Consider the following 26857-nt stretch of genomic DNA (forward strand, 5'->3'; position numbering starts at 1 on the left):
TTTGCCTCCTCCATCTGAAACACAAATATATACAGCAGTGCTGCAGACAGGCAGGCACATAGCCACTCCCCTCACTAGTAGTTGAAGTAGTGATGTTCACAACACTGACAAACAGTGTCAGAGGAATTTCATGGGGTCAGTAAAGCTCCTACTGAAATACTTAACAGACAGCGTTAACCTTCGCCGTTTAACTATTAGCACCTGACAGTCAGATTACCCGTCTCTTAATTTAACATTAAGGTAGCGGTTAATAATAAAATGGTAACATTAATGTGGCAGCTAGGCAGCACATGTTATCAGACACAAGTATTTGTGTCTAAAAAAATGTTATGTTTCTCTTGTAACCCAGACTGAAGCTCAGAAAAGTCTACCAGCCACAGGACAGAAACAGTGGGAGTCTACCTTACTAACTCTATTTGATCAGCAATGAAATATGGTGCTAAGTCATGAGAAGCATAGAAAACAAACAGACCTGTAGGTGAATACATTTGCATGGGCCAGGATTGATCTTTATTTTATTTTATTTTATTTTATTACTACTTTTTTTTTCTCCATAGTATCAAAATGGTATTAAGCATTTCCTTGGGTATCGTTATTGAGTTTGAAATGCTAGTATCATGACAACCTTATACAGTGCATCCAAGAACCTGGGTTCTGTAACCAATATATGGTAAGAAAATTAACTTTCTAACCGATCCTAAGTGGCAGAGTTCTTGCTTCCCATCGTTTCCAGTATACAAAAGCCAAAGGTGATTAGAACAAAGGTGTTTTACTCTAACAACAGGAGTCAGCACAGAGAAAACTGCTTAATGAAACCCCTGCACAAGGAGAAGACATTGCAAATAATTGCTAATCATCAGTGGTCTTTCTGAAAATTAACTACTTCCGATCTAAATTAAAATTAGCAAAAATATGTCTGAATATTATGTTTTTTAAAGTCATGAGATACCTCTAAACAAAGACACCCAGAGTAAACTATTCATTTTCACACTATAGTTAGGCAAGCAACGTTGCTCTCCTACCTTCACACTATTCCCCATACTATAAACAACCTCTTACTTCATCTACTTTTTTACAGCTTGCTTGCTCACACACACACAAATCAAAAATCTTTCTGAACTTGCTTATAGAGTATTCTGTAATATGTCAAAAACACAGAGCTTGAACACAATTTTTGTGGCACAGTTGTGTGTCTGATTAAGGAACACAAACCAGAAAGTACAAAAAAAAAAAGAAAAAAGAAAGGGATAAAAGAAAGAGAAAAGTCTGTAATCCACAGTGTTGAAACACACACAAGAACACATGAATAACATTATTTATAGCCGGCCAGGTACACACAAGCTGACGCTCGCACATCTTGTTGTATCCTGGGGCTGGTGGAGTGGTAAATGTTGCAGTATTTCAGCCTGACAGAAAACACTGTGTTTATGTGCTTATCATTTGAAAAGCCTGGGCAAGAGGGCCCTCTTCCCATACTGATAGCTTCTTAATTAGACCTAGACTTCCAGTAAAACAAACAAACAAAAAAAAAAAACATGCAACACCTTTCCTGAAGCGATAAACACGTTGCACTTCCAGGTGGTGATGTATGAATCAAACCAATAGCAATCCATCATGAGAAATGAGCGCCTCTCGCCATACTCTTAATCACTGATAGTGTAATTAGCTCTGCTGCTTTTAAAGTGTATTTTCACATATGTGTGTGTATAGTTTTTGAGTGGATATTATTTAAAGGATTCAGTGCATAAAATCCATATTTTGCTCTCACTAGGGCTTTCCCTGAGCTATATAATATACTAATAATATTACACGGTTCTCCTTAACTATACATAGGTAACACAACTCAGAGGTATTAATGAACATCTCATTGATATCCAGTGTTTGTTTTCAGGCTATAAATTAATTTTCTGCTCATACAAGTAGGAATGGCTCACAATAATGAGCCAGGTATGTACAGAATATATATTTTTTAGATGTTTGTGTGACTACAAAGGTCTCAGGTTAGCAACAAAGCTCAAACGTTGTCAAGAACACATGATTAACATTATAACCAAACTCAGCTGGATTTTTGGTAAATAAAAAATCTAGAATATTTAGGTTTTAAATGCTTAAAGGTATTATGCAACATTCAGAACCAATGGATGTTGCACTAGAGAAGAATCTCACACCAAAACAAAGTGAAGCAAAACAAAAATAGTCAAACTGAAGCCTTTTACCAGCTCTGCTTTTATCTCTTTCTTTGTTGGAGGCCTTTTTAGCCAAAAATTGTGATTTCCTGTGTCTAGCGAGATCTGAGCTGCCTTCGATGGGAATACAACTGTACACTTACATCTCATTTTTAAGAGAGACTGTGACTTTGGTAAACCAATACTGAAAATTAAACCCTATAAATGAAAAACCTCAAACAAAATATATTTAATTATCATCGATATAAACCTGATATTTTGGAGCTCTTTTTTTCTTTTAACATGACAGTGTAATAACTTAGCATTTCTGAATAGCAGGCAGCTGCTTCCATCTCTTTTAAAGAGTGATTTTCACTGACGTTCTTTTTCACTGTTACCACTTTCTCACCGTTATCACTGCCCTGACCAATTAAAATTAAATAAGAATATAAGAAACTTATTTATAGAAAGAAATGAAAGCGTGCAAATAGCGTTGTATATACTGCCAGTGACTCTCTATATCCACTTTCAGTTACTCTAAGTAGTTGTGACAGTTAATGACATGGTGGAAACAAATATAGACCTAACTAAAAATATTACATAAATAATGGGCTCAACAACATCCCATCAAGATAAATACACCAAGGACAAACAACATCAGGACTTTGATTATAATCAAAGTAAGGCGAAAATATAAATGGGGCTAATGGCCAGTGATTCATCTCTTTCAAAGCTAATTTTAACATCAAAAATGTTCCCACTGTATTTTTTCTCCTTCATTTTACTGTTGCTCATTCTTATGTCCTGTGCATCGTCTCTCTGATGTCGGGAATGTGAACCAGCAAAGGTTGCTCCACTGACCTTTTGCGTAGTCCACTACATGGGCATGAGCTAACTTCATCTATGACTGGCTTTTTCAGTTCCCTGACTGCTTCTTTATTCCTTCCATAGCAACCTTTTCTTGACCTTTATAGTTAGAGAAGTCGCAGACCTCCCACTCTCTCATTTGGTGTCTACCTCTATCTGTCTCTATTACTCAGTGTCTCTACTTTCTGTGTTGCCTGCTCTTTTACAGCTGCTGCAACTTCTCTGCCTCTCGCACTACCTCATGTCTCTCCATTAGTCACCTGCTGTGTCTACGAAGTTGCTATATTTATTCCCCTTTTTCTAGTTTCCCTCTTCCATTTTTTCAGGATGCTTTCTTGTGACATTTTGACATTTTTACACTTTTGCTTTTATTGGATAGTGGCAGTGGAGATAGACAGCAAGTGTGGGAAAAAGTGCAGGGGAATGACATGCAGTCGAGTTGAACTGGTGCATTTTTCACATATGCTCCAACCATTTCACTATCTAATCTCTGCATTCCCTTTATGCCCTCATCCTAACTCTTTAAATCTTACCCAATATAAGTTAAGAAAGTTGCCATCCCAAAAATAAAATATTGGCATCCGCCAGTGCTACCCCTCAGTCTACTAGTGCATACACCTACGGTGTCAATTCCAAAAGCTTTAGGTCAAGGTCACTGAGATTCAAACTCATCTAACATTTTCAGTACATACACCTAAGGTATGTACTGAAAGCTATGTCGCCAAATAAATTTAGCACCATCTTTGATATACAGCTGTTTCACATCCACATAGCTGACAGGAGATTTCATTGATGTTTTGTCTGTGTTTTACTTAAGGTTTAGTTGTACTACTTTGTTAGAAACAAAAGAAAAAAATTTTTTTCAGTTATATGAGTAAATAATAGTATGTGAAAAATACTCAGTCCTCTTTTTTATGTATACCTTTTGAACTACTTGTTAATGAAAATAATGCAATCTAATCATTTAGGCATGTAGATATGGTCAAGACAACCTGTTGAAGTTCAAACTGAGCATGAGAATGAGGAAAAGAGATGCTTTAAGTAACTGGGATTTTCCCACACATCCATTTTCGGGGTTTACAAAGAATTGTCCAAAAAAAGAGAAAATATCCAATTGGCAGCAGTTTGCTGGGAGAAAATTCCTTGTTGATGTCAGAGGTCCAAGCAGAATGGCTAGACTGCTTTGATCTGATGGGATGAACTCAAATAACCACTTGTTACAGCTAAAGTATGCGGAACAGCATCTCTGAACACATAACACATAAGACCTTGAAGCAGATGGGATACAGCTGCAGAAAACCACACTGGGTGGCATTCCAATTTGCACAGCTTCACTGAAACTGTAAACCATTATCTAGTTTTACAAGTCTCAACTACTTCTGCAACATTCGGATGGTAGGGTCAAAATTTGGCATAAAAAAAAAAAAAAAACATGAAAGCATGGATTCATCCTGCTTGTATCATTGGTTGAGGCTTATGATGGCAGGGGAGTAATAGTGTGGGCCATATTTGTACCTAATAATATGGCTAGAGGACTTTTCAAGACTAAATGTGAATGGAACCAGGCTGCGGTAGTACTTGTTACGATAAAGTGTTAAATTGCTAAATGGGATGATGAATGAAGGTTGTTCATGTGGTTTCCCATAGTTATTTATTTATTCACCTTTATCTAAACAGCTGAAAACACCCAGAAAAAAAAACAAATAAAAAAAACAACAGATGAAGTAAAGAAATACTCCACAGACAACATAAGGAGAAGTCTCTCTTCAGTAAGCTGAAACTTGATTCAGGAAAACAAAATTCCCTCTTCTGTGTTTTGTGTTACAGCTCATGTTTATTCACTACACTATCTTCCGTTCCCCTCTCTCGACCTCTCCTGTGTTTTTCCTGGCGTCTCACTTGCATTTTCACTTTTCGAGTTCTCCAAATCACTGCCCTTCTAGGATACAGACTGTAACACTAATACTCACCCTCTTTCCGCCTTCTCTTTACTGATGCTGTCTTTAAGCCGTTGCAGTTTCTCCTCTATCTCCCTGCTCTCACTGGCCAGAGTCGTGGTCTCCATTTGCAATTCTTGCAAGTTCCTATGTTAACACAAACACACCCACATATAAGCAATCAATCAACAACAATCAATCATACAAAGGGCCTACTCCGTCAGATTGGAGAGCAAGGCTTTCATCAATAACTTCAATTTATTTTCACCACTAGCAGATCTCTTTTGCTATGAATAATCAATACATGCAATCAATTAGTTACTGGATCAGGGCATCACCAAGTCAGGCATTAATTTATTCAATTACCAGTTGGCAAATGAGAAACTACAGTAGGAGTATTAAGCAATATTAGTAAAAAACAGAGCAAAAAAAAAAAAAAGAATAGAGTCTACCAAGAAACACAGGCACCACCTCACAACAGTTACCTTGCTTGAAAGTCCATTTTGTGAAATAGCGATTCTCTGGATAGAATTTGAATGGTTACAGATGAAAATAGGATGGGAGCCAAGGAACAATAATGGGCTTCTACCGAATGCCTTAAATCACATCATTGATCTTATCTCATCTTACCTGGCATTGAGCTTGACAGATTTGGCCTTGTTGTTAGGAAGCACCACAAAGTCATTTAAATTCATGGCTCTTCTTTCTGGTGGCTCAGGTATTCTTCTCCAGTCTTTCGCTGTGCTTTTTACAAAGAGTCTCTGCTGCAATAAAAACCCACAGTAATGGCATAAAACTGGATCTCATGCAGGGCCCAAGTTAAATCACACACAGCCATAAATGAATACTGCCACGGTGGAACGAGCAAAATAGCAGGGATGCATTTGCCCAGAAGAATAGGAAGTTAAAACAAGCAATCACGTATATTTAAATTGCATCTGACGGATCTAAATGGATGATAAATGGTTTGGGGGCAGTAAAAGACGACTAAGAAAATTAGCCGATAAGGCAGGTTTGATAAAAGCAATACAGCCACACCTGCTAGAAACTCAGTAGGTAGAAAAAGTGGCATTAGACGAGCCATTTTGTTCAAGGTGGGTAGTCTCTTAGCAAAAACACTGACATTTCACGGGCAATTTTCAAAACATAATCGTATATCCATAGGGTAAAATTAGAACATTGATGAAAAGCCACAAACACACCTATCCCAGAACAGATGGTTTTTGGGGATTTGGGTTTTTTGGGGTTTTTTTGCTTTTTCACTTGAAGCAAATTTGTAAAAGATTCAATGCCAGGAGGAGACACAAATCCCTTCAGGGTTGCATCAGGAAGGACATCCGGTGTAAAGATCTGCCACATAAAACATGTACAGTGGTTAGCACTGTTGCCTCACTGTGGCTGCAGTTAGTGGGGTTAGGCTAACTGGTGATTCTAAATTGACCATAGGCGTCAATATGTATGTGAGTGTGAATGGTTGTCTGTCTCTCTGTGTTAGTTCTGCGACAGGCTGGCGACCTGTCTAGGGCGTACCCTCCCTCTCACTCTTTAACAGCTGGGATAGGGTCCAGCCCCTACTCCTGTAATCCTGAGCCGGATAAGTGGAAAAGCATGGATATGTGAATGGATAAAACATGCAGTGACCTCTTGTAAATAAGGGAGCAACTGCAAGGAGCTATAACGAAGCTAAGTTAAATCAAATGCCCACTGAGGACACACCAGCACAATGATCCAATTTGCCTCCAGAGTATGGAGTGTATTCAGTGAATCCCACATCCGCCACAAACCAATGACATATGTTCACGGACAGACAAAATTAATTAACGTTAAATGTGATTTGACTGTAAATTCAATAACAATAATAATAATAGTAATAATAATAAAAAATAAAAAGGTGTTGAACACTTCGCAAAAAATGTTGAAGTCATACTGGATTGTGACAGCAGGCAGGGGGGAAAAACAATCCACAATCCAGTCACCATTACTAGGGTATGACGTATGCTCCTGAAAGCTCATGTTAGACAGCGACAGTTTTTACAAAGGGTTTAACAGAGAGTAGCTGGTCTAGAGAGAGACATTTGACTGGGTGAAGCTAAATTTACTGTCTCCTCCGAGCCGTATAGTAAAGATGACACACACAAGCACACACAGTAATGCATTTGTTCACACCACACATTTTCTCTTGTAGCGTCAGCAAAAGCGCAGGTGTACTAAATCCCATTAATTAGATTAGCTTCTGGTATTTTTCATGCTGGCTCACCGGAACAACTTACTGGGTCATTAATGGAACTCTTAATGTTTTTAATCCCCCCTGTGCTTTTCCTACGAGACAAAATGTCTACTGTGAGACCGGTTTATTTAATTTTAAGACAGTAACCGTGAAGCTCATGTGGCATGTGACGGTAACTGTAGAACAGGCTAACTTAAACTTCACAGGCTGCTGAGAATATGAAACTTACCCAAATCGCTCCGCGGCTCTTTTTAGAGTTATCTGCTTCTGATAATTTATCAACCTTTTCTTTAGTCGTTAAGCCAAAAAGTCACATTTGCATGACATTTATTGCAGGTTTTCGTCAGGAGCGCTTCTCGTCTGTAGTCGAAACGTTTCTGTTAGGTTACTATAGCAACTTACGCCTGTCTCGCGATAGGTTGACGGCGGGTGAGTTTACTGGAGGCGGTTTTGCTCCGTATATCCGTGTTTGTTTGTGTTTTGGTTAACTTTTTCCCCGTTTGATATATTTAAAAAAAGGAATTAGGCCGTGTGTATGTGCTTTTGTTTGTTCCGGGAATAAGCATTGGATTCAAAGGCAGTAAATTCCCCTATTGCTTTGATAATCATGGGTAGTGGGAATTCCCGTCTAATTAAAATCCTTAAAGCATCAAGATAAAATCTTATAGCACTGATTAGAGCTTTGAACCCTCGTTATTTATTTATTTTTTTTATTTTTTAGCTGACTTTGGAGTTGTCTTTAGTAATCCAAAGACGATGATGTTTAAATATTTCATGTTGACAAGCATTAGAGATCAGAAGCAAAATAATTTCCCATTAGCCCATAAGATAAATGTGCTGGGTTGAATTTGGTAAGACCAAAGTGAGGAATATAGTTTGTGTCCCCACAAGAGTGCTTATTTGTAAGCAAGAAACATAAGTCACTATGTAGCCACTTATTACATTGCTATATGTAAAATACAAACCTGATGGAGTTCTAACATTACAATGTTACTAACAAGAAGGTTAAATGCCAGGTTAAAAACACCGAGTTTTAGTGCTTTTGCAACTTTAAAAATAGAGTACATATTACATCATACATACCACAGGTAATATATGTGTAGCCTATAAAGGATCAGCAGCACCAACTGTGCATCAGAACAGAAAAATCTAGTATTAATAAACTGAAATTCTACATGTGATGTGTCTGCCTTTTGAAATCATAACTGTATTATTGATTGTCATTATCATTATATGCCTTTGAGATGCTCTTGCCCATAACAGTACAGCCAGGCATTCATTCAGCCTCATTTGTATTCCAGGACAATAGAAACTTTTTGACGATTGCAAAAGCACTCGTCTACAGCAAGCGATTCCTCCACCTTTACTTTTTCTTTTTTTTTTCCTTGCGTCTTTATCCTACCATGCCGTCCTTTTCCAAACCACAGGACAATTATGGTTTAGCACACCTCCACCTCATTCCTAAATCCTTTCTCTCTCGTTTGCTTGTTCTCCCTCCTTTTGTCTGTTTCTCTCTTCCTACATTGTTGGCATATGACCTATTGCTCCTGCCATCAGGAAAGTGTGGGTGTATGACTTATTGTACACGTGCCTCTGTGTGTGTGTGTGGGGATGGTCATTTAGGGTCGTGACCCTCCAGCTGGATCCTGTCTCGGCTGCTAAACAGTGACTCCCTCCCTCTCCCATTCTCTCTCAGCTCTGCCTGCACAGACAGCAGGGCATGCAGTGGCATACCGATGAGCGGACGGATGAGAGGAAGAGAAACCAGGAGTGAGGGGGGGAAGCGAGGTGCATAGAGCTGAAGGGAGCAGGTAGAGAAGGGGACAAAGCAAGAGGCCAAAAGGCACATGGAAAAGCAATGCAGGAGAAGTAATGAGAGAGCAACAGAATGCATGCAAGGAGGGCTACAACACCAGAGCAGTTGCAGGAAAAGGACAAGCACTGTGCTGTGAAATGTCAGGGCTATTTAATTCATTAGGAGGCAATGATTATGGCACTGTACTGAATGTCATCTGCTGGGTTAAACCTTCCTCAGGCCCGTGCTGGATATATATATTGAATGTTTGGCTATGGTTGGAAACCTTTTATCAATGACATAGTGCGAGAAACATGGAGAGAAAGAATGTAGTCAGCCAGCCAGCCAGAATCAACACACACTTTTTTGTGTGGGGCTCCTGGCATGCACAGGAGGTTTGTAGATAATCCTAGAAGTATATTGACGAAATAATGGAGAAATTGTTAAATAACCTTGAAAAGGTGTTTGGCAGCTTTCATCCATTCATCTTCTATACCTGCCTATTCCTATTCAGAGTCACAGAGGGATGAAGACTATCCCTGTATTCACAAATGGAAAGAAGGTCACCAGTCTATCATAGGATTAACACCAGGCACATTTAATCTTCTATTTTACCTGATCTGCATGTTTTTGAACTGTGGGAGGAAACCAGATCACAGGAGAACATCCATAGGACTTTCTTGCTGTAACACTCGGACGCTGTCGGCCTTGATAACTAAGTCCCTGTGGTGCCCCTCACTAAAAAATTGACAGTATAGAAAACTTTAGCCTTATGCTCGCTCGATCCTGACCTGAAATTGTCTGACCAAATCAGGGCAGCAGTCTCAAAACTGAAAAGAATATAGGGTGTATTACCTTAAGTTAACCAAGATCAATTCAACTAACCTCCAGTTAGAAGGAGCATGACATCAGATTATTATATCACCACAACAAAGCAGAGAAAAGTTACACAAGGAAAAAGATTTTGAGAATCTGACGTACAAAAAAAAACAGAATACTGATCTCGTTTCATGCTTGCATACTTCACAAAGCCAATTACTTCATAGGGTGCCAGGAGTAGGGAGTATCTGGATAGCTGCAGCTCACATGTTGGGATACAGTCTATACAATGAGAAAAAGGGAAAAATTGTGCATGTGAATCTGTAATGTACCAAAAAATGAATAGATAAGTCAGTCTTTATGGTTCTAAGGGAGCACGAGAAAGCAGTAAAAGACACCTTTGCACCTGTTTAAGCCATAATGTGTGTATATATATATATATATATATATATATACATATAAATTTATATTTGCAATTAAACATGGCTCCTGAAATAGGTCCATGTTAGTATTCTGCAGACATCGCTCATGCAACAATCCTCTTGACCACATATAGAACAGTATAACACACAGTAGAGATCAAATGTTTATGGTTATATATGAGTATTATAGAACTTCCACTCACTGGCAACTTTGTTAGATATTGTACATTTGTAAATACCCGGTTGGATCATCTTTTGCTTGTTGCAGCATAGATTCAACAAGGTGCTGGAAACATTCCTCAGAGATTTGGGTCCATAATGACATGACAGCTGCGCATCCATCATGTGAGTCTTAAAGTTCCACCACAGTGCAGTGAACTCATTGTCATTTTCGAGAAAACAATTTCAGATGAACTTTGTGCTATGATTAATTATTCTGCTGGATGCTCCAATCAGAAAATGGGTACACTGTGGTGATAAAGGGATGGACTTGGTCAGGTAGACTGTGGCCTAAATTATGCCCAGAAAATATCCCCCAGATCATTACAACACCAACCATTTATGCAAAGCAGGATGAATCCATGATTTCATGTTGTTTACAAAAACTTTGGACCCTACCATCGAAATGTCCCAGGAAAAATCAAGGCTCATCAGGCCAGGCAGTAGTTTTCCAATCTCTTGCTAATTTCCAGATTTGGTGAATGAGTTTAAGCCTCAGTTTTCTGTTTTTAGATGACAGGAATGCCACCCAGTTGTCTTCTGCTCCTGTGGTATGTATATTTCAAGACTTATGCATTCTGAGATGCTGTTCTGCATATGTCAATTGTAACAAGTGGTTATTTGAGTTACTGTTGCCTTGCTATCGGGTTAAAGCAGTTTCGCAACTCTTCGGAGAACTGCCACTCACTGGACTCACTCATTTTCGGACTATTGTCTGTAAACCACAGAGATAGCTGTTGGGAAAATCCCAGTAGCAGTTTCTGAAATACTAACTAAACCATGCCACATTCAAAGTGACTTCAGGAGGTCATCTTGAACACGCCTACATACCTAAATACAGTGAGTTGCTGCCATGTGAATATCAGATTAGATTAGATATTTGCATTAACCTGCAGTTTAAAAAGTGTACCTATAATAAAAAGGATGGCGAGTGTATGTCACATACTATCATTTACTCATATAACTGAAAATGTTATCACACTAACACCACCATGCTTGACTGTTGGTGTGATGTTCCTGGTGAAGTTTTACGCAGATGTAACAGGACTCAAACCTTTTATAAAAGTCCAACTATTGTCTCGTCTGTCCACAGAATCTATTATATTCTGTCATGGACTATGAAATGTGTTGGACTCAATGCTATTACTATTGAATGTTCACAGGTGTTTTTACAACTGGATGAGTAACATAATCTTGAGGCAAAGGTTGTAGAAGTGTTGGAATTCAAGGTTTGGGATCACAAACAAGCTGGTTCAGGATCTTCTTTTTCTACAGCAGATTCTCTCAGTAACACGCCAGGATTTTCTCTGCAGGGAAGTACTCTTCAGCCTGTTATTCTCAGTGAATACACAAGTATTAAAGTAACTGTTTACTCATATATATTTGATTGCACATGCCAATGACGCTATTCGTTTAGAGATTTTGCACTTTAAAACAAAGCCAATCAAAAGTGCAGACAGGATCCTGCATTTTATGATAAAACTCACATCATCTCACAGCTCCATCATTAAAACCCAAGATATTGTTAACATCTGGTAAGAGCTATTTCAAGGGCTGAAACAATCATTTATTCTCACAGTTGTGTGGAACATCCAAAAGCAGGTCCTTCTGAAAATAATGAGATTCCTTCTTTCTGAGGTTCTCATCACTGGGAGAAAAAAAAAACCTTTTAGGCCACGGCTGTGAAGAGACTTACTCGGTGGACATGCCAATCTAAGAGACGTGGGCTAGATGAGGAGGAGGCAGATAGGCAAGAGCAGCAGAAGAGGATTAGCACCATCACTATAGGCCACAGTGATATGAGAAGCATGGACAGGAATACAGTACATGTGCAGATCCTTGACATCATGAAGAGAGTCCAGTATATTGAATATAATGAGGTCTTCATCCTCTTGTGACTTGCGGCTGAAGGTCCCAGTGGGTGAGTGATTAGTGTCCATACAGTGTGTGTGTGTGCATGTGCATGGGAAAATGACTGTCTCTCTCTCTCAGAAATATGAATATGGTAAAATATGTGGCATGTGTGCTCTAGACCAGTGTGCTGTATCTATCTAAGAATCATGAACATTCAGTGACCATAACAGGTAATAAGACTATTTGTCTTGCATAGCTTTACCAACATACAGTGATGGGATGTATGGATTGAAAGGTCGATAGGAAATTAGAAAGGAAGAACAAAAGGGGAGGAGACGGAGTGAGTGACAAAGAGTGAAAGCAAGAAGAGCACAACAGAGCAGTAGGAGGGTATCAAAGTGTCAAGATCTGATAGCTAGTCACTAGATGTCATTGAGGAAGACACAGAGAGGTAATGAGAGCCGTGGCAGAGGGGAGAGAGGCCAGAGGGCTGGACGCAAAGGCCAACTGAGAAATTGAGAGGTTGAGTGTGGAAAGGAGGAAGAGAGGTGGGGAGATGGATGAGGTGCGGGACCTGAAGGCACAGAAAAGAGAAGAGCACCAAGGAACGCACGTGAGTGGCTCTTTATCACGTGAAGCCGCTTAAAGCCGATGGCTGTGTGTCACATATTCAGACGGTCACGTTCGCACGTTTGCTGCACAGAAAGTATGGATACTGTGCAGTCAAAGTGAGCCACATGAGCGAAAGCAAGGCTGTAAAAGAAGAGGTGTGTCAGGAAAAAGCAAGAGTCACATCTGCTGAAAAAGATCAAAAGCAACTGGTGATAACAGGAGGCAGGCAGGCAAAAAACAAAGACAACCAGGTAAAATGTGCTTAGAAAGCCAGTGGAAGGAATGGAGTGAACCACATCCCCTATTGGACAATGATAAATTGCTAATTTTGGTTTGAGTAGAAGGTTTGACAGTAACACTGGCTGCCTTGTTAAAGCCACGGCGAAATAAAATTGCGTGTCATTCCTTTTTTATGTTACTCAATTTTATTATAGCTATCCAACTCGAGGAAAGAGTGAGTGTGACAGTAACTGCTGTGTGGAAATCTGGGTCAGACATGACGTTTAATAACCAGGGAACAAGCTGATACTGTTTGATCACATCAGCCTATTGTTCTGCCATGGATTATAGAGACAAATGGTGGCATGAACAAGATTTAGAATAGACAATTTTTCCCCTCCAATGTCTGTAAAACAATGTGCGTGGGAGCACAGGTAAAATTCCTTTCACTGGTGTTTTTTTCCTGCTTGATCGCTCCTGTGCACCCTCTCTCTCTCTCTTTATCACACACCAGCGTATTTTTTGCAGCCACAAGCACACACCTGAGCATAAGCACGCGCACACAATCCCAGCAGTCCATCACTGAGCTGTAACTCCACTGCCATCTCCAGGTCGTGTGTGGAACACATCCCGGATTGATTGGAACATAGTGATGAAGAATGGCTGTTGGCTCTATCACAGCTATCATTGTGATTTTATGCACTGAGCGTGTTGACTGCGGGCTGGGGAGGGGAGTGTTCACCACTCTCAGGAAGCACACACAGATCGTTCTGGGAAAGGGGGCTGCGTATATATCACAAACGACATGACATTTGTTTGCCAAAATGTGTTTGTCGTAATCACGTTGATAATGTTTCATTTTGTCCCGTCTTGCAAAGTGCTTCGTTGAGAGGAAAGGTGCAGAACTCTGTTTTAGAAAGAAATAAATCTCAGATGATGTGGGTGACCAGCAAGAAACATGTTGATCATGTATGCCTGCCTCCATGCCTCGGTGGCTAGGTGTGCCCCTTTGCATAACTATGGTCAGACCATATGTTGTATCCACATAGCAACTGCATGTGACTAATGTATTGTCTGTCTGTTTGATGCAGCTGTTTGTTCCCATCCATGTTTTTTACCGGTTTTGCACATTTTGTAATACTCTTGAACATTCGCTCCACTGTAGATGCTTCTAAAGATATTTTTTTCAAATGCAAAGACTTTCATAAACACAATGTGAATACACACCTATCCCATCCCTGCGGTTTATCTGAGCCAACAGCACAGAAGGCTTTAGCTAAGATTAATGCAAAGACTGAAAGCTGGGGGAAATAGCTATCCTGGCACTCTTCAGAGTCTCCAAATCCACCTACTAGTGCCTTTGGCCCCACTGTTTTACACATTTTACCCTGTAAGTTTAAGATATAAGGAAACAAAACTGTAAAAACAACATTTTTTGAATTAAGGATAGAACTGCATAGTGGAAGTATTTCTTGGCTGACAAGGTTCATTATTCATGTGTTGACTGCTTATAATTAATTGCAGTAAAAGTTGCAAAATGTACAACTGCAAGTTCCAAAAAACCTGCAAACCTTTTTGCACTTTAAAGAAGTGGTAACGATTTTGTTTGTGGTTAGCTGCTGCCGCCTACCAATCGCCATGCTAAGCTGTGCCGGTTACCTCCTGGTTACAATTAACAGTCAACAGTGGTATCAGTCTTTTTTAACCATGTTCATTTTCCCAGAAATCTTTAAGGAACATTAAAGTGCATTGCAGTCAGTGAAGTCATTCATTGCACTACCTCCCAGGCACCATCCTTTTGGCTCCCCCCCCCCCCCCCCCCTTTTTTTTCCCCCCTCCTCATATCATCCATGTAAATCAGTCAACTACTGTTAACTGCTGTTTTGCACTGTGGAATTGTATTTAATTGGCTTTGTTGATCATTTATTCAACCCACACAGTAAACATACTACCTGATTTTTAGTTAATCATCCCTTTATCAGGCTACACCACCTGCTAATGCTGATTATTTATGGATTAACGGCCATCTAAGCACATATCTTTCGCCACACATACACGTTCACCCAAACAAACCCGGCTGGAATTCAGACACACGCATCCTTCTGCTTTTCATCTTTATTTATTATCTGGAATTATGTTCACGAAGACGCGTGCGCGCGCACACACACACACACACACACACACATACAGTATATAGCACACACATGCATACATAGACACAGCACTTGGGGATGGACGGTTTCTGTCATCGCAGCACTTTCCCAAACAGGCTCTGATTAAACAGCAGCTTAGAGCGCTTTAATTTCATGGAAGAACAGACAGCGAGAGAGGGCGCGATGGAGAGAGACAGAAAGAAGGTGTGTGTGTGAGAGAGAGAGAGAGACAGGGCAACAGATGTATGGACAAGGGAGAGAGGAGGAGAAAAAAGGTGCCGGGTAGGGGGGCTGATAGGAACAGAGAGAATGAAACAAGCTGCAGCAAGAGAATAGATTGAAATGATGGATAGAAGATGAGAGAGAATGGGTGGACACAGTAAAGAGAGAGATTACTTAAGTCACGGAAGGCAGCGATGATAGACGGGATATGGAGGGAAGAAAGAGGACAGGGAAGAGTGAAGGCACAGGAGGAAGGAGATGGGGTGGGGTGGGGGTGGGGGGTGGGGGGGGGGGGGGGGTTAAAGAGATATATAAAGAGAAATCTGAAGACCTGTCCAGAATTTTTAGAAAACAAAAAAACCCTTGAACAGGAGGTGAGGAGAGGTTGGAGAATATATATGCTGCAGGCAGGTGGAGGGGCTTCAATATTTCAGTCATATAAAAAATTTAAATCCCAGTTAAAATCTGTGAATATTGCATATTTGTGATTAGTCTTACGTGCCGTCACACAACATGTTCGTTCCTCTTATCTGTATCGCTACACACACACACAGATCCACACGTGCACACATTCATGACAGGCACGTGCTTCCAGTTAATGGCTGAATGGAAGTGTGATGGAAGATTATTAGGGGATATCAGCTATGGGGACGTAACCATGGGGCCAAACTGTCACACCAGGTTCTGGGCTAACACACAAGGGAGCGACCGTGCTGGAAGAGCCTATAGCAAAGGAAGGGAGTTAAGCCAGCGAGCCCACAGCAGTTTAAATGTGCATAGAGCATGTCTCTTTCTCCAGTTTCAGATGAGTTATTCTATAGATATCCACACGGGAGTGGCTCGGTTAAATGGTTTTATTATTCAGAAAGGACAATATGGACTGCGTGAGCGCACACACACACACATACACACACACAAACAGGCTTTTTAAAGAGCTTTATGAAATATGTTAAAGTACTTACAAATCCATTTGCTTTGAAGAGCTTGCTGTGACCTTAAGGAGAACTGTGCCGTATTGCTGTGGTACTAGAATAGTTATATATGAATATTAATGTCATATTCTCCCCTCTGAACTGCCTAAACTGTGTGACACCTTTACTGCTGGCTGTTTGCATGCAGGCTACTTATGTGTGTGCAAAGAATTCAGGCACTACAGTTACACTACGTGCGCGCAGCTGCTTACCTTTACATTGTGCAGCTTATCAGGATTAATATTATATAGACTGCTCGGTGATGTGAGCACAGACATCAGCATCAAACGCAGCAGCTTCCAGGCTATGTAACCGCAGTTTTTTAAGAACTTTGAATCTTTTATATTTTTGATCATCCGCAACCATTGGGACCAATTTAGCATTCGCACCAACTGGAAAGATGTTTGAAAGTGTTTCAGCATGCTAGATAAGAAGCTCAAAGCCGTGTCTTGTGGAGAGACAAAAATAAAGAGGGAAAAAAAGAAGGAAAAATGAGTTGAAGACAACAGACATGTGAAGGTTGCTGTGGAGGTTTTCGAGCTGATGTGGATTAGGTTAACCCGGAAACCGGGAGCATGATATGAACTTCAAGTGGATGTGACAGATTTCTCTTCTTCACCTTTACTGTTCTTATACTCCGTTGTCTAGTCATCTCACCGCCTCACACTTCCCTCACCTATTCCATATCTTTCCTGCTGTTTATCTTCAATTTCTCTTTTGCACTTCTGTCCAAACCCTGCACTTTCACATCTCCTTTACCTCTATATTTTATCCATTTCTATCACCACTGAACTCTTGCCCGCTTCCTCTCTTCATCTACTGATTCTGTCTACTCTTCTTTTCATCCTCTTGTCAGTTCTTTGGCCCCTTGCTTCCCTTCGCGTTGGCCTCTCCTTTACTTGTTTCCTTCGATTTCTTTTTTTTAATTTCCTTTGTCCTTTTTTTCCCCCAATCTACACAAATTCTCTCCTTACTTTCTTTCATCGTCCTCTCTCCTTTTCCCTTCCCTCTGCTACAGATGGACAGAGCAGGGGAGATAAAGTGGAGAAGAAACCTGCATTTGCAAGCGAGGGCATCAGTATTTACACCCAAAGTCTGCGTATACCTGTTCATCAGTGGCAGCCTTAGCCCAGGGAAGCAGTGCACAGTGTCAAACTGAATTTATTGCTGTACAACTTCGCAACATTAAGACTGTTTAAAAGTGCTGCTTAGCATTCTGATAGCATGCATCATCCTGCTCCAAGTCAAATGTTCCTGCACTGATTTAGTCAAGATGCACGGATGCACAAGTATGCACATAAAACACTTAAATCCGGCTCCTTTCGGCTGAGTTTTCTAAAGCAGATGGTTTTCATCTAAATCTTGCGTTTTGGCTTCCTGTCTTCGAAGAATGGCTCAGCTTTCATTTGCAGCACTAAACATGAAGCATGCATGGACACACTGACCACAGCCCCATGCCTTTCTCCTCTCAAGAGGACAGTAAGGCAGCACACAACGGCATTTTGAATAATTCATGATGCTGTCGTTCTTGCACACAACATGCTAGAACGGGCTGAATAGCCTGTAGCGCGGTAAAACTTCACTCTCTGTTTTTTTGCCATTTCCTTCACTCGGTTCGCTCTCATAAAAAAACGATATCCAGCCATTTGCATCTTTACAAGTGCGGCGGTGCTTAAAATGCAATTAAAACACACTCAGGCAACATCCTCAATAAATGTTACGAGGAACCCGACAAGGGAGGCGAGTGGGTTATTAGTGGCATCTTGAGGTGTCACAGTCACAAATATATTTTGCTAATATTGTGCTGTGCACCTCAGGACCCCACAGCTGGTTTTATCAAAGGTCAGCTAATAAACAAATAAAAAATAGCAGCAATAATTATTAAAAATGACAATAATGAGCTTGAATCAGGGCAGCGCAGTGGTAAGCTGGTTAGCACTGCTCCCTCACAGCGAGAATGTGCAGGGTTTGAATCCACCATCTGGCCTGAGTGGAGTTTGCATGTTCTCCCCATGTTCCTCCCACTTTCCCAAAAGGTCACATTCAAATGAGCTGCGGGTTGTCTGACTTCATAATTTCACAGCTCAGAATGCATCCATAGCCAGTTACGGCAATCTAATCATCTTATTGCCTGCTTCAATAACAGGTGCTTTGTTTGTTGTTCTTTCCTCAAATTTTGAAGCCAATTAAACAAAACAAAAACAATACAAATGAGACACGACCAACACGCTCATGTTAACTTTTAGTAAGGCCTCAGTCACACGGGCCTCGAGACCAGTTAGCGACCATCTGGCAACCACTGGGAAAAATGTGCATTCCCTAACACGCTGCAAGTGGTTCATGGCAGTCTGTGTGAAACCGATTGCTAAAGCCACACTCACGCAGGCCTAGAGACCAGTCAGAGGCAACGGCTGGTCGCTACAGGAAAGTGTGTATTCCCCGACCAGTTGGTGAGGAGTGGTTTCAGGAGATTGCTGGCTGTCGCTAATGTGAAATGAGTTATTCAGTGCTGCACTGATAACCTCCACATGACTGTTTTGTTTGCTGGCAGCCTGTCATGGTTGCTCATAGTTTGTATGGAAAACTTACACACACTTGGCTGCAAACGGCAGCAAATGACTGCAAGTTGCGAAACTGTGGAAAGTGCGACACAAACTGATGAAGGAGTGTGGAGCTGTATAAAGAAAAATGAGGAGTGATACTGTATACTGCATCTTAATTGTTGAATAGTTACACTCACAATTATTATGATAACTCCCCTGACACATTCGGGGGACCAACACGCGAGTGTGCGTGCGTGTGTGTGTTCCAATTATTAATCTGTATGACAATAAATCTTATTCATGGTGGACGCTAAAATTAACTAGGCAATACCAAAATGAGAACTAAATTACATGACAAATGTAAATTTGATTTATGGTAATTATGCTGCAATCAGGCAACCTGAGCTGCAATGTGCAAGCAGCACCAAACTAATTCACCTGCCACTAAACTCATACATACAAATGAAGTTATCTTTAAAAAAAAAAAAGTATATGAACAGAGATTTAGGCAGCATGAAACAGATAAGGCAATATTACAAGCCTGGGTGCTTCAGGCCAATTAAAGTCATATACATGCATGTGCACGTGCACTCGTGCATATGATAAACTGTACATTTGCAATAACCATAAGTCACTTAAAACCTCATATAAGTGAAGTTCATTCTCTGAAGCCAATATATGATGGATCTTGCGGAATAGCAGTTTAATGGTTTCACAACTTGCAGGAACTTTTGCATGACGGCACAATGTATGAAGATTCATGCACGCACTTCAGTGCATGTGCCTGATGTCTTCACAACTTAAACGTCAGCTTAAAAAAAAGGGGAAAAAAACAACCAAATGACTGAAACTACTAAATTAAAATAAGCTGGAGCTGAAAGGCATGCAAATTATGTGAATACGCACACACACACACATACACACACACGTAAGATAAGAATACTGCACCAAGAGGCCCAAATAGCAGAGCACTTTAATCACAGAGTTCATTTCATTTCCTCTCCTCTCCTTTATCACTGGCTTGGTTCTTATTCATCTTCATAAGAAAGCAGAGGAAAGAGGAGCCAGCTCCCCTAATAGCTCACTGATTTACATGATGAGTGTTTAGCCCCATAGACAAACTCCTGAAAAAGAGGAACAGAGAAAAGGACACACAGAAACCTCCACACACTTTCTCTAATACACACACACACACACACACACACACACACACACACACACATACAGGCATATAGAAGAATGTAATTTGATTTCATATTACTAAGACAAAGAATCAGAAGCAGATACACACATACACACTCATCTATACCCAAACACACACAGACATAAAAGAACAAACAAGACAGGCCCTGCTATAAACAGATGAGTTAGCACTCGCACACTGCTTTGCTTGTTTAGCGTGTAACTCAATTTGAAATGCTAACACTGCCATACGCTCAGGGGTATGCAGTGGCAGGCCAGCATCATCAGCCCACTTCCTAGTAATTTAACTCCACTCTTTCAACACAGAACACTTGTGCAGTGGCCCCATATTTTACACACACTGAGTAAAATTAATTGGGAATTTTTTTGAGCACACATCATTTGCACGCTGGACCTACTTTGAATTGCAGATGAAGACGAAGGGGGGTGGCTGTAATGTAGCACGGCATCTTTAAGTGCGTGACTGCATTCGGGTGCATTTTGTTTCTATTTCCGACTATCCAAAATGCGTGAACGCATGTGTGTGTGTGTGTGTGTGTGTGTGTGTGTGTGTGTGTGTGTGTGTGTGTGTGTGTGTGTGTGTGTGTTCTGTAGAGCTTGCAGGAATAATAATGACCTCTTGCTCCTTTATTAGAATCAATCATCAGTTAGAGATGTGGTGAGTTTGGAGGGGGGGATAATGACAAGGATGAGGAAGATGATGCTAATGTAAATATGCACAGTGGACATGAAATGAAGCTGGCAGCCTCCAGTTTAACTGTGGAAACACGATTACATGCACTATTTTTGTTGTATATTAGCTGTATATTAGCTTAACGGTGAAGTGTTGATATTCAGCCATGCTCATACTAAAACTCGTGATACTACTATTAACTATCTCGCACTAAAACTGGTCAACTAATTCATTAAAAAACGTTGGAGGTGGAACTGGTGATTAGGCCACAGTAATTTCGATTAAACTCAGTGAACGAGTTATGCAGGACTGACAGCGCCACATTTATGGTTGCTGGCTACCGACAATAACAGGTGGAACTCACAGCGAGGGCTCCCAATTAAAATCAAAATCAACCTTCCTGCTTGTAATTGCTTTTCCACCTCCGCATTGTGTGTGTGCGTGCGCGTGTGCACATGTTTGCCCGCGCGTGGACGTTTGCAAAGTTGGTACTAAATTTAACGACACTGAAATTTCACAGCCTGGTTTGGCTATTAGACTGGCTCTGAATATTGACTCTTTTAATCCGGTTTGTTATAATTTCAAGTGATCTTTATGGCTTCGTAAAAGCACAAAGAATAAATCCTGCACTTTCCTCCTTGAGTGTGTGTCGGGGGGGCACCGTGTTTTATTTCTCCTGTGGATACTCGAGTACTTTGTGTTGCCGCAAAGATTAGACTGAGCGCCCAACTCCATCAATATCCATGACTCCTGTATTGCTCACAAACACACACATGCACGCGGTGATGGAGTGAGCGGAACAGACCTGACACTCTCGCTCACTGCTGAATGGGTTCTCTGATGGACTGAGGCTATTTAGACACGCGCACACACGCACACACTCAGCTGGTGATGGAGTGAAGCCATTCCCTCTCCTCACCTCATGCCCAGTAGCTGGATGGTAGCCCAGTTAAGACTTGCCAATTGGCTCTTCCGCCAAATCAACCACACAAACTTTTCTGATGAGCTCAGTACTGTACACACGCACACACTTTCTCACAAACACGCAGCTTCACACAGCAAGTATTGATTCCCCCTGTAGAGTCATACTGGACACTTTTCCTACAGTTTCCCACTTTTCAAGTTTTTTGGTTTTTGAGGGGGGCATTCTCATCCTTTTAAAATGTGGAGTCCTTTGTCATTTGACTTGCCCTTGAGCTTAGGCAGACCCTTAAATTCCCTCTCATCTCCACCTTTTAATTATCCTGCAGAAACTATTCCACTGTGGATTAATAATATATCATTCTTCTGATTGCTTACATTCTCTTGGTCATAAAATTATCAATTGCGAACTTATAAGAATTAAAAACATTGTAATCGGTTTCATTCTCTCATTAGATCTAAATATTACACATGTCCCTGTGAAACTGCTTCAGCTGACCTCTAATAAACTCTCAACAATAGTCACCTCACAGCACCTGGGTTTTAATCCACCAGCCGCCTGAGGCCTCTCTGTCTCCCTGCGCCTTTGTGGGTTCTCTCCGTGGACTCCAGCTTTCTCCTGCAGTCCAAAGGCCAAAGCTTTTTAGGTTAACTGGTTGCTATAAATTGATGTGAATCGGTGTAAATGGTTGTCTGTCTCTTTGTGTTAGCCCGGTTACAGACTGGTGACCTGTCCAGGGTGTATGCCTCCTCTCACTCAATGACAGCCGTGATAGGCTACCTAAATTGGATAAGTGGAAGAAGATGAATGGGTGGATGGATGGATTCACAGAAACCATATAAATTGTACTAACCATGGCTTTAACAGAGCTTTATACTTTTGGTCAGACACACTGTTACCTGCTGATGCTATTTTGTGACTTAAAGAGCAGCATCTAAAGGATTCTTAAGGGGCATCCACACAGGAAGTATTTCGTGGCAGCCAGAGAGCAATGAAAGTCAATGAGATTCGATGATGGGTGAAATAACAGCTGGCACAGAGTGGGCAATGTCCCAGGTTTAATTTTCACTACTTCAATGCAAGCTACTAAAGCACATACCAGAGAGCAAAGGATACCACTGATTCACATATGACAGCATGGTAATTTCATTAGAGGGATATTTAGGTACCCGGAGTCTGGACTGTCTGCTGGCGATTGACCTTCAGTAACAAAGCAATGTGGGATGAGCATTTACATTAAAACAAGCTTAAAGACTGGTTCTGTTCTGTTATGCGCCTGCATCTCAAGCACACAGGCTTTCAGTCTGGTGGTCGTGCAAAGGCTTTAAGGTGCAAGATACATCCACAACAAAAAAAACTGCACAATTAATTTCTTCTTTCTTTCCATCCATCCTCTTCCACTTATCCAGTTCAGGGTTGGGGGGATTGTCATAGGGCAAAAGAGCAATGCATGCACAACTCCACTCAGAAAGGTCCCTTCATGCTGTGAGGTGACAGTACTATGTGCTGTGCTGCCCTACAAAATTTCCCAAAACTCAGGAACAAAGAAGTAAAAAGCTGTAGAAGAACAAGTGCCCCAGAGAATGGCCAGTCAGGCAGAGGATGGGAGCCATCTCTTCTATCCTTGTTTACTGCCAGTTACTAATGAACTGCCTGCTTCTGGGTGAAAAACATGATTAATATACAGTCAGATGCAGTGCAAAATGAGGCAAAAAAAAAAAAAAAACGTATCCACTCAGCAACCTCTTTAAGGTTTAGTTCAGCGGTTACATCGTCAGTTATTGATGCATGGACTGATGGATGGATTTTCTGATTTCACACAAGCAATCATCCCCAGGTCAGTCCCATCTGCATTAGTGGCATGAACTTTTGATTACAAGACACAGAACAACAGGAAAATCAAAGTATGGTGTCAAATACATAAAGCCTAAAAATCTGCATTGGCAATGAATGGAAGAGTGACTCTGAGAACAGCAGTAAATGCTGTCTCGACTCTTACTGATTTTTGTATTAGAACACAGAACAACCTCAAAAAATAATTACTGTAATCTTACGAAGTATTTTTTTCTAAGCATTATTGGTGATAAAAAATCACAGAACTGGGAGCAATTTAAATGTTTTCATTCTTTGCAGATATGAAACGCATTCATGACGACTTACTGTCACACACTACACAATCCTAAGGGATAAAAATAAAATGCCAAAAAGCTGCAATTCAGTAGTGTTTTTATTTTTCTTGTACTCATTTGGCACACAATGTTGTAGTTTCTTTAGCGAAACCAACCAAGTAAGCAAACTATTTATTCTCTTAAGTACTTATCCAGTCCAGGAATAACAAAACTGTAATCATGTAGAACTCAAATCAGCTAAATAAAGTTCCTCTTGCAACCACTTTAGTTTCTCTTTTGTCTCTTTTGGCCTTTTTCTGATCCTTTATCCCCAGTTGTCCTCGCTCTGCAGGAGAGTCGTGTCCTTGGTTAACATTAGTCTCGCCGCTTGCCAGAGGTGATCTCATCCCTTCTAGTCCGGTGTTTTCTTGCCTCCTCGGTCACTCTGGTCCTGCTCCGTTTCCTGTTGCAGCTGTGGCGTTCCAGGTCTCTCCAAACACCAAGGATCACTCTACAGATCATGCACAGCACTGATGAGCAGAATATTCGAGTGTGTTGTGTTGCAAGATGACCTTGCAGCCCCAAGACTTTTCCACTGAATTGATAGGAGTCATCTGGATTTTGACACTAGAGTTTGCAGGATTATTATTAATTGTGTTATTGTCTGTATTTTCTCATGGCTGTAAAATTATATGTATTATTTGCAGAACCTGAGAAATACTGAACAATGTTATCTAATGAGGCTTTGTGAATTAATAAAATGTAGCACAATACCTCTTAAAGTATAAAAAGCAACACGAACTATGCACTGAATTTTTTCTATTGCCTTAAAAACATTATATTAGGGAAAGCAGCGTATTTCCATACCATGAAATTTAATGTATAGAGCCTGTAAATGTATATTAGCTTTCATGCATCTATGCAGTTCTTTGTGTTCTTATGAAATCATAGGAGTGAATTTGTGTGAATGTGTGTGCGACTGAATGAGTGTGTGGGCCTGAGGCAAACTGAAATGAAGCAACACTCAGCAGACACCGCCCCAGGCTAACTTCACATGAGTCTCTTTTGACACACACACGCCTAACCATGGCTTGATGGTAGGTTTCACATTCATTTTGTCAACTGGATGCTAACAACCACCAGCATGCTGCAGAGAGGGAGGTTAGGCTTTATCAGAGCCCTTCTGAACATCTCTACATTTCAAGTGTGAGGATATAGGGCCGTTAGCCTGCCACTGTGTCACTGAATAATATCTTCATCCGACCAACTCTTTATTACACACTTGCAGGTTGTGTTGCGTAACCCAAGACGCTGCACTTGTGTGCATTTGTTTACCTGTCCGAACAAACCGACGGTCTCTCCGGGCAGGTAACTGAGAGCCAGACTGCAGTCTGACGATGCTGAGAGGAGGAGGAGCTTATCGCCATGTAAACACATCTCCAGGTGAGTCACGTGGTCGAGGTGTGGATGGAAACGAGATAGCAGTTTTGGGAGTTCTTTGTTGACTCCTTCACCTGGTGTGAGGCAATAATACTGAGGGACAGAGGAACAGATCATTACACAACCGCTGAGCCTTGCCACCCATAGTTACCGTTGCTAAGCTTTCTGTTTTCTCAAATCACACAGCAGGTTACAATGGCAACAGTGGCAGATTTACCACTCTCATTACCACTTCTTGTGTGTTTTATTGGTGACCATAGATTTTGCAGGCAGACATAAAAAATGACTAAAAGATTGAGGTAATTAATTCATATAAAAATGTATGTAGTACATAATAGGTGACTATGGTATGCCAAAAGACTGAGCGAGAAGTGTGTTGTGCATTCTATGGAATGAATCCTCATGAGCTGATGATTTATGTAGAAGCCTGAAATAAAGGAAAATCCTTGACATTGCACTGCAGAAAAGCTAGTTAGTGCTAATATTACAAGTGCAGTAAAATTCTGGAAAGATCTGACTTTTTGGAGATGATTTGTGTTGTGAATATTTTTGCTTAACATAGATAACACAGAGTGAGACAAATGCTTTTTTGGGCTAGCTGGCCATGAATGCCTCTATTGGCATCTTAAAGCAGATGAAGTATATTTTTAATCAATTTCTGACATTTACTGCTTTGTCTTGTTAGTTTTGCAGAGTAAATAAAACCTCTAAACTTATAACCTGTTAACTGTAACTTATAAGTTACAATTTATACACCTGGTGAATCATAGTTTGGTATTTTAATCATTTATATTTGGTCTGTTGAAATTGAAATGAAATGCTTTTATAAAGTGATGATATTGCATAAAGGCTACAAATGGATCATTTTATCCATTCTTAGGTGGTTGCTAGGCAACATTATCATTGCATTATTATTTATAGATAAGAACCTTTTCAGATAGGAGTTTCATGTGTTACAATAAGATAACACTGAGGGTACCTAATAACTACAAGATTTAAGTTCAGTGTTAAGAGTTACAATTTAAGCACAAAACATTTATTTTCAGTTACTTTAAAACTACTTTAGTTTTATTTAACTTATTTAACTAAGTTGCACATCATTTTAAGGTGACACCTGCGACTGACCTGAGAAATGTCTGGGCGCACAACTCTGTACTGTGCAATCATGTTAGTTATCCAGCTGATTCTGAGGTGCGCTCAAAACTAGCCGAAGGGACAGGATTTCCACCAGAGCACTGAGATTGCCCAGCTTCAACTATATATACATAAATCTCCATAAATTAAACTGGAAGCCAATTGAGACGTACCCATCTGAATTCATCCCCTTATAAACTGTGACAGAGAGTTGAGCTCTGAATATTGTGGCAATAATACCCGAGAGGGTGTTCTTTTACTGTGATTATGAGCATGACAGTGATGCAGCTATGCTTCATACTGACGGCACGATCCAAGTCTTCATAACAAGAGTCAAAAAGTCGAAAGGCCT

At 40.6% G+C, this 26857-nt stretch overlaps 2 protein-coding genes across 2 annotated transcripts in view; both read right to left on the reverse strand.

Moving 5' to 3' along the window:
* zbbx (zinc finger, B-box domain containing) overlaps positions 1-7553 on the reverse strand; it is a 66884-nt gene extending 59331 nt beyond the window's left edge. Inside the window, exons 1-3 of the mRNA XM_063493704.1 lie at positions 7426-7553; positions 5600-5733; positions 5003-5116 (exon numbers count right to left, since the gene is read on the reverse strand). Of these exons, the coding sequence (XP_063349774.1) occupies positions 5003-5116; positions 5600-5664 (179 nt within the window). The 5' untranslated portion in view covers positions 5665-5733; positions 7426-7553. The remainder of the gene's footprint in view (positions 1-5002; positions 5117-5599; positions 5734-7425) is intronic.
* Positions 7554-24176: 16623 nt separating this feature from the next.
* LOC134641700 (WD repeat-containing protein 49-like) overlaps positions 24177-26857 on the reverse strand; it is a 35975-nt gene continuing 33294 nt past the window's right edge. The window contains exons 16-17 of the mRNA XM_063494209.1: positions 25267-25464; positions 24177-24442 (exon numbers count right to left, since the gene is read on the reverse strand). Coding sequence (XP_063350279.1) covers positions 24344-24442; positions 25267-25464 — 297 coding nt within the window. The 3' untranslated portion in view covers positions 24177-24343. The remainder of the gene's footprint in view (positions 24443-25266; positions 25465-26857) is intronic.

This window comes from Pelmatolapia mariae, linkage group LG14, assembly GCF_036321145.2.
Source record: "Pelmatolapia mariae isolate MD_Pm_ZW linkage group LG14, Pm_UMD_F_2, whole genome shotgun sequence".
Taxonomy (NCBI): Eukaryota; Metazoa; Chordata; class Actinopteri; order Cichliformes; family Cichlidae; genus Pelmatolapia; species Pelmatolapia mariae.